This window comes from Euprymna scolopes, chromosome 43 (genome assembly GCF_053919585.1).
Source record: "Euprymna scolopes isolate OS-2025 chromosome 43, ASM5391958v1, whole genome shotgun sequence".
Taxonomy (NCBI): Eukaryota; Metazoa; Mollusca; class Cephalopoda; order Sepiida; family Sepiolidae; genus Euprymna; species Euprymna scolopes.
In genome coordinates this window covers 29,302,892-29,318,680 of record NC_136524.1, presented here as the reverse complement: position 1 = coordinate 29,318,680, position 15,789 = coordinate 29,302,892, and the positions used below count along the sequence as shown (strand labels likewise).

At 28.2% G+C, this 15,789-nt stretch overlaps 1 protein-coding gene across 4 annotated transcripts in view; it reads right to left on the bottom strand.

The window, feature by feature from the left end:
• The window catches only part of LOC145268261 (muscle-specific protein 20-like), a 103,191-nt gene extending 90,660 nt beyond the window's left edge, over nt 1-12,531 (bottom strand). The window contains exon 1 of one of the 4 annotated variants that reach the window (XM_080123610.1): nt 12,461-12,531. In XM_080123610.1, coding sequence (XP_079979736.1) covers nt 12,461-12,484 — 24 coding nt within the window. In that variant the 5' untranslated portion in view covers nt 12,485-12,531. Of the gene's footprint in view, nt 1-8,456; nt 8,931-10,478; nt 10,598-12,460 lie in introns of those variants that run through there. The other 3 variants (XM_080123611.1, XM_080123612.1, XM_080123614.1) reach the window with 3 other exon arrangements.
• Nucleotides 12,532-15,789: the final 3,258 nt, after the last annotated feature.

The following is a 15,789-nucleotide window of genomic DNA, read 5'->3' as shown; positions in this document are numbered from 1 at the left end:
AGATTAACCTTAGACTTTAATCTTTCAAACACAATCAAAAGGTAATTGGAAACTTACAAAGAAATTATGACCCGTCGGCTTTCAACACCATGGGCCCCATCAGTTTTCACCATTAAATTGGACGCACCTAATATATTAGTGATGGGACGATTCTAATAATTTTCCGATTCTAGAACTGTTACCAATTCGTACCCAATTCAGATTCTTTATAAATCCTTTAATATTTAACTAAAAAAGTGTTATTTTGTCCTGATTAGTGTAAAAACACATCTTAAATGTGCATATAGTTTCTCAAGCGTAAAAACACTTGTGAGAGGGTGATCTAGAGATTTTAGTTTTACTGGAAGTTTAAAATAAATAAATATTTATTATTTTATTATTACTAACAGCAGTAGAATTTAAAAAAACACAAAAAAAAACCAAAATCAAATAAAAAAAAATATATATATATATAATTTAAAGGATCGTTTTTGATATCGGAAAATAGGCAGAAATTTTTCAGATTCTAATACACCAAAAAGTTGATTTTTCCGATTCCCGATTAATCGTCCCAACAAATATATATATATATATATATATATATCTTTCTGCGGAAATGTTTTTTTTTTTTTCAATTATATTTCACCTTTTATTTATAATTATAAGAATTTATAATTCTTAATTTATGAAAATCAATATAATTACAGAGCATATAACAAACAAATGACAAAAGTCTATATTATATTTCAAATTTCATGATGTCGACTATCTTACCATTTATTCCTTTGAGTAAGTTGACATAGCACCTATCAATTCAGTAAAAGAATTGAAAATGCATATGGGCATGATTACAAAATCCGAAAATTGGGAGAGAAGTTGTAACATCAATGTACTTAAAGGAATAAATTTTAAGATGGTGAACATCATGAAATTTGGAATATAGACATTTGTCATCTATTTGTTTATATATATATATATATATATATATATATATATATATATATATATATATATGAGAGAGAAATGAGGTAAATAACCTCGAAATTATCATTCACATATGTTCCAGGAATTCAACAAACAATTTTGTGTATGCTCGGTTCCAAGGTGATATTGTTTTTATTAGCATGAATAAAAATGACAGAAAAATCAGGCTTCTTAAAAGAGACTTATCTTAACTATTCTTTTAGTATACATCTAAATTTTGAAGGTTTTTGAAAGATAGTAGAGCAAAGTTAATTTTTAAAAGGAAAAGAATGTATATTTCCGTGTTAAAAAAAAATGTATTTCAAATCCAAACTTAAAAAATCTGAAAAATTCCAACAAAAATCTGAAAAAAACAATTCTCAGTTTTCTGAAGCTATTTCCACGATAATTAGTAAATTAAAATCTTAAGATATCAAATTAATAAAAAATATATATATATAAAAAAAAACATAAAAACTTAGCAATCATTTGTAAACACAAATCCTGCTGATTTTCACAAAAGTATGGATCACGGTAAATGTAATAATTTCATTTAATTTTGATTCATAATACAGGAAATGTTCATTTAATTAGAATACTTTTTAATGTACATATGTAACAATTTCTTTATTTTTCTCTAAAATAAGTTTCATTTTTAACTTTGTATAAGTTTGTTTTTATTTAATAATATAAAATTATTGATGACATTTGTTTACCAATGTTTTTCCTTAAACTTTGAAATAAAACACTTGTAAAATGTTGTTCAAAATGTCAATTTTGACAATTACATTAATCGATTTATTCTAAGATTCTAAAATTTCATTATTCATTAAAAATAATCATTAATAAAGAATTGTTTTAGATTATTTTTTAATGAATAATGAAATTTTAGAATAAATCGATTACTTAATCATTAATAAAGAATTGTTTTAGATTAAGTAGAATTCAAATTTGAAAAAAAAAAAAAAATGATTTACTAATGAAAGTTCGAAACTTAATTTTTTATTTATTTATTGCCGTTCTGTACACCTATACTTCTTTAATTAATCGTTAGTAGAAATCAAACCATTTTTTTAAATTATTTCTTTCTTAGTAACCCAGGATCTCAATATTTTTCAGTATTTTTTTTTTTTATTTAAAATTATAAAAAAATTCTTACGTCGATATACGTTCATGTGTACAAGAGAAATATAATATTATGTAAAATTTCCCCGGAAACTTATTCAAATCACATGAAGTACTTTTTTTGCAATTATATTATTTTTTTCAGTGAAATAAAGAATGCTTAATTCAATATTAATTTCGTTAGTTTCAGAAAATTTTTTTTTTTTTCATTTCATATTGATTTCATTAACATGAACTTTATGAGAATTTTTTCTAATGTTCTTGAAATAAAAAAAAAAAATTAAAAAAAAGATATTTTCATAAAAATAATAAAAAGTTCTCTGGTTACCCATTGGGTTTTCAAAGATAATTTTCAAGATTCATAATTATGCATAAAATAATTTTTAAGAAAAAGTATACGTGTGCGTGTGCGTACTCCTTATACATGAACATAAGATACTCACAGTGTTGTATCGAATATATTCTATAATTTATAAGGATTCATTCAATAAGTTTATTAGATTATCTCACACACACACACATAAAATAAAAGATGAGGAATAAATGTTGCATATAACATCATCATATTGCCAGATCAATAAGGAAACAATAAGAGAAAAACCTCTTTCTGCCATGGCATTTCGAAGCTAAATGCTTCTCATCTTTCTAGGAAGTCGCGTATGTTTAATTCCTTCTTTCTAGTTATATCTTAATGTTTGTTATTCTTGTATTTAATATATACTTCCTTTATTTCTAATCTAAATGATTTTAGGCCAGTTTTTATCTATATTGTATAATATTGACCCTTCTCTTCTGATGAGAAACATTTGGATTTTAAATGTCATGGCCTAAAGAGGTTTTTCTCTCTTATTCTTTCCTTATTGATCTGACGATATAAAAACGTTATGTGACTTTAATTCCTTATCTTTTATTTAATTGCTCCTCTTAATCCTGTTGAGCTGTTTCTATCTTGATAAGTTTGATGTCTTAAAGATATATTCTTTGCTAGCTCCATATATATATATATATATATATATATATATATATATATATATATATATATTAGTGTTGGGATGATTAATTGGAATCGGAAATAAAAAAAAATAAAAATCGGAGCTTTTTGGGATATCGAAAAAATTTTAGCCTATTTTCCGATGCCAAAACCAATTCCTTAATTATCATTTTTTTTTTAAATTATTTTGGCTTAAGAAATATCTTCCACTGTTTGTAGTAATAATCAAATAAATATTTATTGATTTAAACATCCAGTAAAACTAAAATCTCTAGACCACCTCTTCACAAGTGTGCTTTTACGTTTGAGAAAATATCGGACATTTAAGATGTGTTTTTACAGTAATTGGAACAAAATAACACTTTTACAGTTAAATATTTAGAGATTTATAAAGAATCAGAATTATAAATTTTATCAGATTCAGGAATTTAGTACGGAATCGGTAAAAATATTGGAATCGTCCCATTACTAATATATATATATATATATATATATATTTAGAGACACGGGAGAGAGAGTTAGGTGTAAGCCTGTGCTACAGAAATCGATATATCCAGTCAAATTAGTTTCAATAAGGGGTACATTTTTTTAAAGAATCCAAAAGCACCATTGAATTTTTCCTTCGATTTAATCTGGAATCACTAGGGACAATTATCAGCAGCCCATGAAAAAAATGAAATATTAGAAAGTAATAACAGAAACGAAATCCACTTTTTAAATAGATTTTCAGGTTTGTTTTACAATAGACAGAGGTACGAAAAAGTGGTGTGTGTGTGTGTATATATATATATATATATATATATATATATATATATATATATACTAGCAAAAGTACCCGTTGTTGACTGGGTTAAAAAACAGCCTACAGAAAATGGACTCTGATTTATGAAAGTATGTATGAAAAGGAAGGGTTGTAAATAGATAGCTTCGAATTTGGGGGGGGGGATCAAAACCAAAGCAAAATATGATGAAAATAAAAATAAAATAGATAAACCCCATAATTTATTATATCATACCTGTTCACACTGAAACACTTATCATAATATTCTGTGGATCTATATTAAAAAACCTTGTTAAACTTTGTGACATATTTCCATTCTATGGAGATCAGGCACGAACGAACACCCCATAATTTTATTATATCATATTTCTTCAAACTGAAACATAATTAAAATATACTTATGCAGATAGATATTAAAAGTTTTTATTAAAGTTTGTGCCTATTTCCATTCTATGGAGGCCAGGCGCGAACACAGACACCACAATTTTATTATACCATCCCTATTTAAGTTAAAACATACTTATCAAAGTATTATTATGTACATCTATATCAAAAACACTTGTAAACGTTTTTTTTTAAATTTTTTATTTCCATACTTTGTGGACCAGGCGCGTACGCGGACCCTACAATTTTAATGAATCATCATTACGCCAGATCAAACATACCCATTTTTGTGTCTCGATACATCTTTTATCATTATATGTGATCAGTTTTCTATAATAGTCAACCATATAGGAGCCTATTCGTGACCAGACACACACACACGTTCAGTTTTATATATATATATATATATATATATATATATATATATATATATATATATAAGAACAAGTAGTTAATAAAACATGTTAAAAAACAGTTTGAAAAAGAGTTAAAAACATATTTAATTTTAAAAAGGAAACACTAAAGTGGATAGTCCTTAATCCACGGAGTTTCAAAATAATACTTTCCTTCTCATCAGAGGGTAGGATTTAGCAAAATGTGGGATCGGATTTTGCTTGCAAAAGTATTTGATGAAACTACAAGTAAGTCATAGATCTTGATAACAAAAAATCAAGCAGAGGGAATAGGGTGAATAAAAAAGTGATTTCATGTGAATGGATAGTCCGGTGAAGGATATATATATACACATACACACAAACGTTATATATATATATATATATATATATATATATATATATATATATATGAGCAAACAGTTAATAAAATATGTTAAAAAACACTTTGAAATGAGTTAAAAACATATTTAATCTGAAAAGGAAACACTAGATAAATGGATAGTCCTTAATCCGTGGAGTTTATATATATATATATATATACATACATACATACATACAAGCAAGTAAGTAAAATGTGTTTATTTTCCTATTACGTTGTGATTTGGTTTCAAGCGCACGCACTTGATGCGTATTTTATTTTATTCAATTTGAAACAACGTTTCTATTGAACACTCATTCTTGACAAAATACACACACACACACACACACACACACACGCACACAACAAATAAAAGTTATGAAAAGCAAGATAAATTACCTTCCTACCTAACTAGATTAGTTTTAAATGTTTTTACTGATTTTAAAACGTTTATCGGTTGGAAAAAATTAGTGTCTCTAGCGTTGATAACATTTGTTGTTATATATTTGTTTTGTATATTTTAATTATGTTTCAGTTTGAAGAAATATGATATAATAAAATTATGGGGTGTTCGTTCGTGCCTGATCTCTGTCTATTTTAAACAAATCCAGTTCTTCGTTTCATAAAATAAAAATTAAATTACGGAATATCCCAGTGAAGAATGTTATGAACACAATTAAGTTTTAAAATAATGTTATTAATATAGAAATAGAGATTCGTTTTCTCGATAATAGATAATATATATTGGTATTTTTCGAATTTAAAATAAGTAGTTTAAAATTTTTTAAAGCATCACCGGGATAACTTTTTTTTTATTAATTAGCATTCTGTTTAGTTTTTCATACAAATTTTTTTTTATCTCAATGAGCAGGGTTCTTAACATTTGTAATAATAGTTATATTTTCTACATTTTATTTTGCATACTTTTTTTTTCCTTTTCGAAACTTTTAAATCTTTCAAAAAGAATTAAAGCAATCGAAAACACACACACACATGATCTATAATATAAATATCACCCCTTCTGTTTAAATGTATGTATGTATGTATGTTTTCCTGCCTAAAACTTTCGACAGAGGCGACGGATTTTCACAAGATCAGTATTGTTTTGAAGCTCGACCCTTCGGACGACAAAGGTCGAAAAATTGTCCCAAACATTAATTCCTTTACCCTCAACTGGGCACTTTTCTACAGGGAGTTGTCGCTTTTTTCGCCGATATTTTCAAAAGTCATCCGGTTTGACGATGGGTGCAACAGCAAAGACGTCACGTTTTTGTTTTTTTGTTTTGTTTTGTTTGTTTTTTTTCATGTTCTTTTCCTCCTTCGCCGTACAGGTTCGAGCCTGCCTGCCTACTACCACTTTTTTTTTTTTTTTTGCTCAACACACTCCTCCAAACACCCGGGCAACGCCGGGAACCCAGGCTAATATATATATATATATATATATATATATATATATATATATATATATATATATATATATATATATATTATAATCCGGCTTTAAAAACCGTGGGCCCTATCAGTTTCACCATTAAATTGCACGGACTTATTTATTACTTACATGACCTCTGTCCCGTCGCTGCAATGTCGCATCCTTGCGCTTGTTTTACAAGTACTTTAATGGAATGCGCTCTTATGAATTTACAGCACTTGTGCTTGTGCTCCCTCGGCGTACATATCCCCGACTAACCCAAGAAACAAAATTCCACCCCTTCACTTGAGGTCTCTAGATGTCAAAATAATAATAATAATAATAATAGTTTCAGCACTGCCACTAGACTTTGGAATTCCCTCTATATTTACTGCTTGCTTCAGTGCTTCTTCAGTGCTTCTGCTTCAGTCACTATCCTGCTAAAGGTTAAATGTTATGCGAACACTTTCGTTGTTTAACTCCCCACTATCCCCTCATAAATATTAACCCCCTTACGTTCTAAGTGACAATATGCCTGGTTTTCAGGTAAAAAAAAAAAAAAAAAAAAAATTACATTCTTATTTTTAACTTTTCTTTTTTTAACAGTTCCCATGTATGCTTTGTCTCCCTGTTTTTACTTTCGTTTTTTCTCGCTCACATGTCCCATTCCGAATTCATAGAAGTGGGCCGACACCAGTGGACTTAGAAAAGTAGAAACAGGAAGACACTCTCGGGTGCTTTTTTCCTCTGTTCGCACTAAGTCGGTGTGGCGAACTCTCTCTCTCTCTCTCTCTCTCTCTCTCTCTCTCTCTCTCTCTCTCAAAAAAAAAATAAAAATAATAAAATAAATAAAAATAAAAAAAATAACAACTTTAGCATTTCAAAAATAGAGAAAAACTTATTTGGAAACGAGCGCGATGTATATAAAAATGACATGTTTTTCTTTTCAATGAATACGATATTCAATCACTAGTTGGTACTCATGCAGTCATCATGCACTTATTGATCCGTGCTGAAATAATGACGTTATTATTTAAAAAGCCATTCTTAACATGGGAAGGGGAGGGTGTTTTGTACCTATTTTCTACTGTAACCTTACAATTGAATAAAAAAAAAATATATCATAAAACTTTAATTAAACGTGGGAATACGATTTATCACCCTCTGCATTAGCACCCACTAGTTAATCAATCGTAAAAGAAAAGCAAAATCATAAACGAGAATTTAACTGTTAGCTGTAAACAATAAAACACATTTTCATGGCAAGTGCTCACTGCTCATCTGTGCTCCAATCTATTGTCCCCCCCCCCCTCGTCAAACTTTCACGAGAAACACTCGTCTAGCCAAAATCACTACCAACAATTTCCCACACTCTTTATCTGTGCGCCTAAACCTAAACGTAGATTCCATGAACAAAGCTTCTTTCTTAAAACTGCACGGCACGGGCGCACGGCTAGAACTCTCCTCCGTTTGCCTACTTTCCAACTGACTACAATATGATTGTCGTCTTCAAGTCCAACGTAAACAAGTTCTTGATGAGCCGTTCCCCTTGAGTAATCCAATTTACACTTCTAATGAGTACTATGATATTATCCTTTTGACTACTGTGCTGCTGCTGTACACTCATTAACCCTTATCCTCGATTGGCCTCCGGCCTTGGTAATATTATATATAATATATATATATATATATACATATATTACAACCCCTTCAGCCCCCCCCCATCATTCTACTTTTTGTTTTAAAGAAAATTACAAATAAACAACCTGAAAAAAGTGTTGAAAAGAAAAAAATATATTTTAGAATTTAGAGTTGGGGATCATCAGATTTAACGAAATGATACAGTACACCCTCCCATTTCTGTTCCACTTTAACTTTTGGGAAAACTTTACGAAATGAAAAAAAAAAATCTATTGGACACACATTGTGTAAATATGTGGTTTTACAACCTCGCCAGTCGGACTTAGGGTTAATAGTAAAAAGTATATAGTTAATTGCCCTAAAATGATAGAATGTCTCAAAAATGGGGGCCATTTTGTGTTAAATTATATACGAAATTTATCTCCTACCTTAAATTCTAAAATAATTGTTTTGTTTTTTTTCTTCTCGCCAAATTTTCAGAGTGTTCACTTGTAATCGCCAGAAAAAAAATAGAATCTCACTTGGAGGTGAGTTAGCTGAGGGTGTTAATCTACAAAATAACACAATTATAAACCATCTTATACGTACGTCTTGGGACACCAAATCAAAAACTACGATTCACAAGGTTGACGCTCAAAGTTTTTAGGTCGAAAGACAAATGTCGTAGTTAGAGGAAAAAAAAAAAAAAAAAGCTGGATACAAAGTAATTTTAAACGGGACGAGCCAATTTCATAAGGACTTCTTTTTCCTCTTTTTAAATAGGGGTGGCAGGTTGCTAAATTTAGAGAAAAGCTTGTAGGAAGTGTGTTAGGAATTTAGAACGGTTTTTCAGAGAGGGTTTGTTATAACTTAAAAAAAAAAAAATGTCAGTGTCGTCATCGCTTATCGTAAACGAAACAAATGACCATTTATTAGCACAAGTAGTAACATTAATATATATATATATATATATATATATATATATATATATATATATATATATATATATATATATAAAGAGAAACCAGAAACTGAAGTTAATAAACAATAAAGGGTACTTCTGCAGTTTAAGGACGGTGCCCTTTTTTTTTTTTTTCCAGATAAGATTTTAAAATTTTAAAGTTAATTTTAATTTTTACGGCATTTTATTTATTAGATTGTTAGGTGAAAGTATAGAATGGGTTTCTAAATAGCGTTATTATTATAACACAGATTGTGAGTGCCTCAACTTTTACGGTATCTTGTTTATCATATTAGGTGAAAGTACAGAATAGTTACAAAACGTCCCCTCCCTCCCCATATTAAGAATGGGTTTCTAGAAATAATAACGTTATTATTTAAACACGGTCCATATTCTGCAGAAGTATCCAATAATGTATCGATGAAAAAGTAAAGCGGCCCTTTTTTTCTTCTTTTTAATCAGGTTCAAGGAAAGTTTAATTTTTTTTCTTTAATATATATATATATATATATATATATATATATATATATATAAAATTTGGCCTTCAAATCAGACTTGGGAGGAGGGAAAAGAAAGAAAAACTAAAACGAAGTGTTTATTTTTTGTTATTAAAATGTGAAACTACGGCGAATTTTGGAAGAGGTCTAGAGAGAAGCGAACCCCGAAAGGATTAGTCTCCCTGTGTGTATGGGGATGGGAGCATGTTGCATGTTATATATATATATATATATATATATATATATATATATATATATATATATATATATATATTATATATATATATTAACGGACACTGCAGATTAGTTTGATTTGCCATCGATATGGATCGTGCCTAATGAAATTTAAATATGCATAACATTTATGAATAAATATTATGATCTTATTTTTTAATTTCCATAATGATTGAACACTACCTTACATATATGCGAGTACACACTAAAAGAAATTGGAATCTTAACATCTATCATTCCATTTATATACAGGAGCAACTGGACCCATGAAAAAGAATTTAAAAAAACTACCTAGCAAACCCAGTGAACGAAGAGTCAGAATCCTAAAAAGATCTCTCAGTTGGAATATCTGAGTTAGAAGGCGAATGTTTGGCATCCGATAGGGTCATCCATCCCCAGCTTAAACAAACTAATAAGAAAAATACGTGTCTAATTCACTGATATGTGTGTGTGCATTTTAAGAAAAAGTTGCCCGAACTGTTTAACGTAAAACAATATTAAAAAAATAACACAGCGTAAGCTATATAAGTAAAAATAATTGTATATGTATGTACAACTTCCCGGTTTTTTAGAGGATCCCATAAATTCTTACGAGATCAGTGTTTGTTTCGCCCCCCCCCCATCACAAACAAATATTATTGTATGCTTATAGCAACAAAGCCATAAAAAAGTGTTTATAATATATATATATATATATATATATATATATATATATATATATATATAATATGAACAAACTAGTTTTTAAAAAAAAATCGAAACGAGTAAAATAAAAATACCTTTATCAATCCAGATCTAAAATACGTTTAGCACATGTGAACAGACAAGATTTCTCGCTTTTCATTAAAGAAAATAAAAATCGGTGCTCGATGAAAATGTCCCCCCACCTCCGCCTTTTCTACTTTTTTTTTTTTTTTTTTTTTTTTCATTCATGACACTTGCTTTTCCCACCTTTGAACTTTTTTTTTTCTCCTTTTATCAATGTGATGGAATGGATTTTTCTCGTTATCCGAAAATGAGGAAGTAAAATAAAAAAAAATAAATAAAGGTTCAATTACTTCGATCTTGATATATTTTCTTTCTTTCTTTCTTTTTTAAAGAAATAATTCATAATAATAATAAAAAAAAAGGTTTGAAACTTGGTACAATCACAACTTTAGATTTTTTTTATTTTTACATTTTTGTATCCTAAAAATTTATTTTTATTACTCACCATGAAATACTTCACTACAGTCTACAAGCTTATAAAAACAATTATTATTTGCAAAATAAACATGAGAATAAAAAAAAAAAAAAAGAATCCGCAAGACGATAAATTAATGCGGTGGATTAACTTATGCGGACACCGGTTATCAAATCGGACAAAACTAATCAATAAAATTTAGCACTCATTTTGTGAAATAATCTCTTCAATATAAAAATTTCATTTATATGACTTTGTTTTACTTTGGCATCCCCGTTGTTTCTGAGAGATTGTGAACATATGACAGTGCATGCGAAAAAATCGTTCCCGGCAATATTTTAAGTTTGCTAATTTTTTTTTTTTTTTTTTTCAATTACATTACAAACTTTATTTTGAACTTTTAAACAAACGTTTACATACAAAAAAAAAATGACTTTATATATCGTTTATAATATAAAATTTTGGTCAATGTCACGTTTCTTCCCCCCCCCCCCCAAAAAAAAAAAACTTTAGAATGATGACTTTTAATGGTTTTCGGTGATGCTGTAACAGTGTCAGAAATTTCGTGAAAATAGTGAATAATTCCACCCCATCTTTCCAAGCTTATAACTCCTCGAAAAATGTAATTCAAGCCCTAATTTTTTTTTCAATTAAAGGAGCAAGGACCAAGGTTTTATTAAAAAAAAAAAAAAAAAAAAAAAAAAAAAACAATGTGTTTTTTTTTAAAAAAAGGTTTTAAACTTCGGACTTTACAGGTAAATTTCTAAAAAAGCGTTTTTTTTTTTTGTTGTTTTAAATTTGAATATATTATTTACTGACCTTTTCTCTTCAATTTGTGATATATAAAACTATTCAAACTAAATTAATTATTTACTTTTTAATAGACATTTCAAAATGGGTGACACTTGGGGGGGGGCGTGAATTTAAAAAAAAACGTTTGTCTAAAATATTATATTCGGTTTATTGGAAAGAACATAAAATTTCACATTGACCCTGAAAATATCGTAAAAATAGAATCAATAGAAAAATTTTGATAGATTTTTAAAGTTTAAAAATTGAAAAATATTGAGTTCGGAAAATTCATTACTGTTTTTAAAAAAAAAAAAATATTTCTATTACTTTTAAAACAACTGTAATAGTTTATTTTGGAAGTATAATCCATAAAGAAAATAAATAACCCACTTTTAACAGAGAAATTACGAGATTTTTATATTGTATTCGCAGTTTCGTGTTAGGGGTGTCAAAAATTCCTACAAAAATTCTGATACTGAAAACGAATGTTACGTTTAAATTTGAGGCAGATAAGTAGTTTCCATGATATGAAGAAATTACTTTTTCAAAAAGTAGGGGATCACTTTCTTATAACGTGAAGTGAGCACCCACTTTCTGGTCACCTAGTAATTTCTTGATATCATAAAACAAATTTAACCTGTAATATTCGTTTTCAGCACCCCCGATAACCGCGCTCCGCGCTGTTTTTTTTTTTTGGGGGGGGGGTCTTTTACTAAGAGATTCATTCTTTTTCATCTCATAATTTAGGACGCTAATTATGCTGTCAGTAAGTTTACAAAAACATACTTTTGTTTTTCGTTCTTTTTTCATTATAGAACTTGTATAGTTGTTAACAGGTGCCTCTGCAGTTTGATATTTCACAAAAATTCTGTTTACGTTAGGGGCGGTGGAGGGGCGGGTTGTGTTGTGTTGTGGCGGCCGCCACAACCCCACCCGCCCCTCTACACCCTCTAATGTAAACAGAATTTTTGTGAAATATTAAACGATTCTTCTGCTCGATTAATGTCGCCACATTACTTACGGAAAAAAAACGGTTACTTAAACTACAGAAGCACCTGGTAAAAACTACAAATTCTATTAACGGAATACCCACCTTAAAAAAATATATATATATATTTGTAAACCGCTCGTGTAAGCTTACTGACAACATTATTAGCGTCATAAATTATGAAAAAATAAACGAATCTCTTAGTAAAAAAAAAAAAAAAAAAAAAAACAGCGCCGGTTTTCGGTGGTACTGAAAACGAATATCACAGTTAAATTTGTTTTATGATATGAAGAAATTACTAGGTGGTTAGAAATTGCGTGCTCATTTTACGTTAGGAAAGTGATTCTATTCTCCACTTTTTGAAAAAGTAATTTCTTCATATCATGAAAACTACTTATCTGCCCCGAATTTAAATGTGATATTCGTTTTCAGCACCACCGAAAACCCTTAAAAGTCGTCATTTTCAAATTTTTTAAGGAGTTGGAAAGAAACTTGACATTTGTCATTGATTGACCAATTTTTTTTTTTTTTTTTTTTACATTTCTCATGTATTTTTTTTTTTTAAAGACTTTATATAGATCTTTTATAATATAAAATTTTAAAATTTCTTTAACAATTTTTTTTTCACATATTTCATGTATTTTAATCAAACATCATAAAAAACGGTAGTTATACAGTTTAAGTAAGATATTAAAAAAAAAAAAAGGAAAATATCGAAAAAAGGTTATAGTGTACGTATCCATTATGGAATGAAGTTCTCTGAAAAAATGTTACTTAATTTGATCGAGTAGGTTTTTTTTTCTTTTTTTTTTCTTTTTTTTTTTTTTACAGCGAAAAAACAATTTGTTATGATACCGAGAAAAAGGTATTCAATTTTCGATTTTTATGAAGAAAAGCTAGTATTAAAGATGGGTGAGGGAATGTCGGCGCTTTAAACTGAGTTATCTCTCCGTGGCGTTTTCAAAAAATTCAAAGATGGACGCTCATTGCACTCATAAAACCGTGTTTTTCAGCTGTAAAAAAAAAAAAAAAAAATACTAAAAAGAATTTCGGGGATCTTCAGTCCAAGACAGATACGTACAATATAATCTTTTTTTTTTTTTCAATATTTTCATTTTTTTTAATGCCTTGATTAAATTGTATAAGTACAAAAAAAAAAAAACAAAAAAAAACGTATCCAATACATGGTATTCTCAAAATAATTTTCTTTAATTCGCCGCCGTCAGGAAAACCGGGGACGATTTTTCAGCATATATTTTGGTTAAAGAAAATTAAACATTTTATATTATAAAAGATCTATAAAGTCTATTTTTATTTTAATGTATGTAAAAGTTTGTTAAAAAGTTTTTTTATAAATTTATTTTGTGATTGAAAAAAAAACAAAAAACCGAAAAACAAAAAAATGTTCACAATCTCACAGAAACAACGGGAATGCCAAAGTAAAAACAAGGCTGAATAAAAAAAAATAAAAAATGGGCTTGTTTTACTGTACACAGATTCTAAAAAGTTGTCACAAAACAAATATATGTTATCAAAAGCAAGATAAGGTACTTTTCTACCCAACTGGATATGTTTTTAGTGTTTATATTTAATGTAACATGTTTATTCAGTTCGAAAAACATACAGTGTTTACCGATGTATTGGAAAATTTAAAATGGCAGCCGACTCTCTCTTTGAGGCGGTACGTTTGGGAAACTGAGTTATGAATAATAAAAAAAAAAAAATTAGAAACTCACTCAATATATGTTACCGTGACATAGGCTGACATATATTCGGCGGGTTTTTAACAGTATTTTAACAGTTTTTTTTTGTTTTTTTTTGTTTTTTACTCAAGATGGCAATGCAAGATAGCCCCTTCTTACTTTTACATAAAATTTGATTTTCTTAGACAGGGATCAGAGCGTTGATGATGGAAAGAAGCTTGGTTTTAGATGCATTAAAATTAACAAGCCACCTCTTTCTCCATTGCAGCACGTGATCAATATCAGAGGAGAGAGAATCAGAGAGAACTTGGTCATTTACAGTCTTTGAAGTCTTACCAGAAATTGTAGTGTCGTCAGAATGTGTACGAATGATCTTGGAGATTTTTTTTTTTTTTTTTTTTTTTTTTTTGTATGTCTCCAGTGGCGAGCTTATATAGTGAATGGAGTGAAAGTCTTTTACATTTAAGAAGAGGAAAAATTGTACTTCAGTATATGACAAAGTTGTGATATTTTGAATAATAAAAATATTTTTTCTGTGACTTATTTGAATTTAAGGTTTGCCACCTCTTAAAAACACACACACACATACACACACACACATTATATTATATATTATATATTTAACTTTTTATTTACACCTTTAATTTATGAAGCTTAATGTAACTACAGAGCATATACAAATAAATGACAAAAAGTCTATATTCCAAATTTCAAGATGTTTTTCATCTTACCGTTTATTTCATTAAGCGTCATAAATGTGTAGCAACATATTACTGTATATATATATATATATGTATATATATGTGTGTATGTATATATATATGTGTGTATGTATATATATGTATATATATATGTACATACACATATATGTGTATGTACATATATGCATATATATATGTGTATGTATATATATATGTGTATGTATATATATATATGTGTATATATATATGTGTATATATATATGTGTATGTATATATATGTGTATGTATATATATGTGTATGTATATATATGTATATATATATATGTGTATGTATATATATGTATATATATATGTGTATGTATATATATATATGTATGTATATATATGTATATATATATGTGTGTGTATATATATGTATATATGTGTATGTATACATATGTATATATATATGTGTATGTATACATATGTATATATATGTGTATGTATACATATGTATATATATATATATGTATGCATATATATATGTATATATATATGTATGCATATATATATGTATATATATGTATATATATATATATCTATAATATAAAGCTGTGTGTGTGTGTCTGTCTGGTCACGAATAAGCTCCTATATGGTTGGCTATTTTAAAAAAACTGATTACATATAATGATAGATGTATCAAGAATCAGGAATGCGTATATTTGATCTGGCAGAACTGTGGTT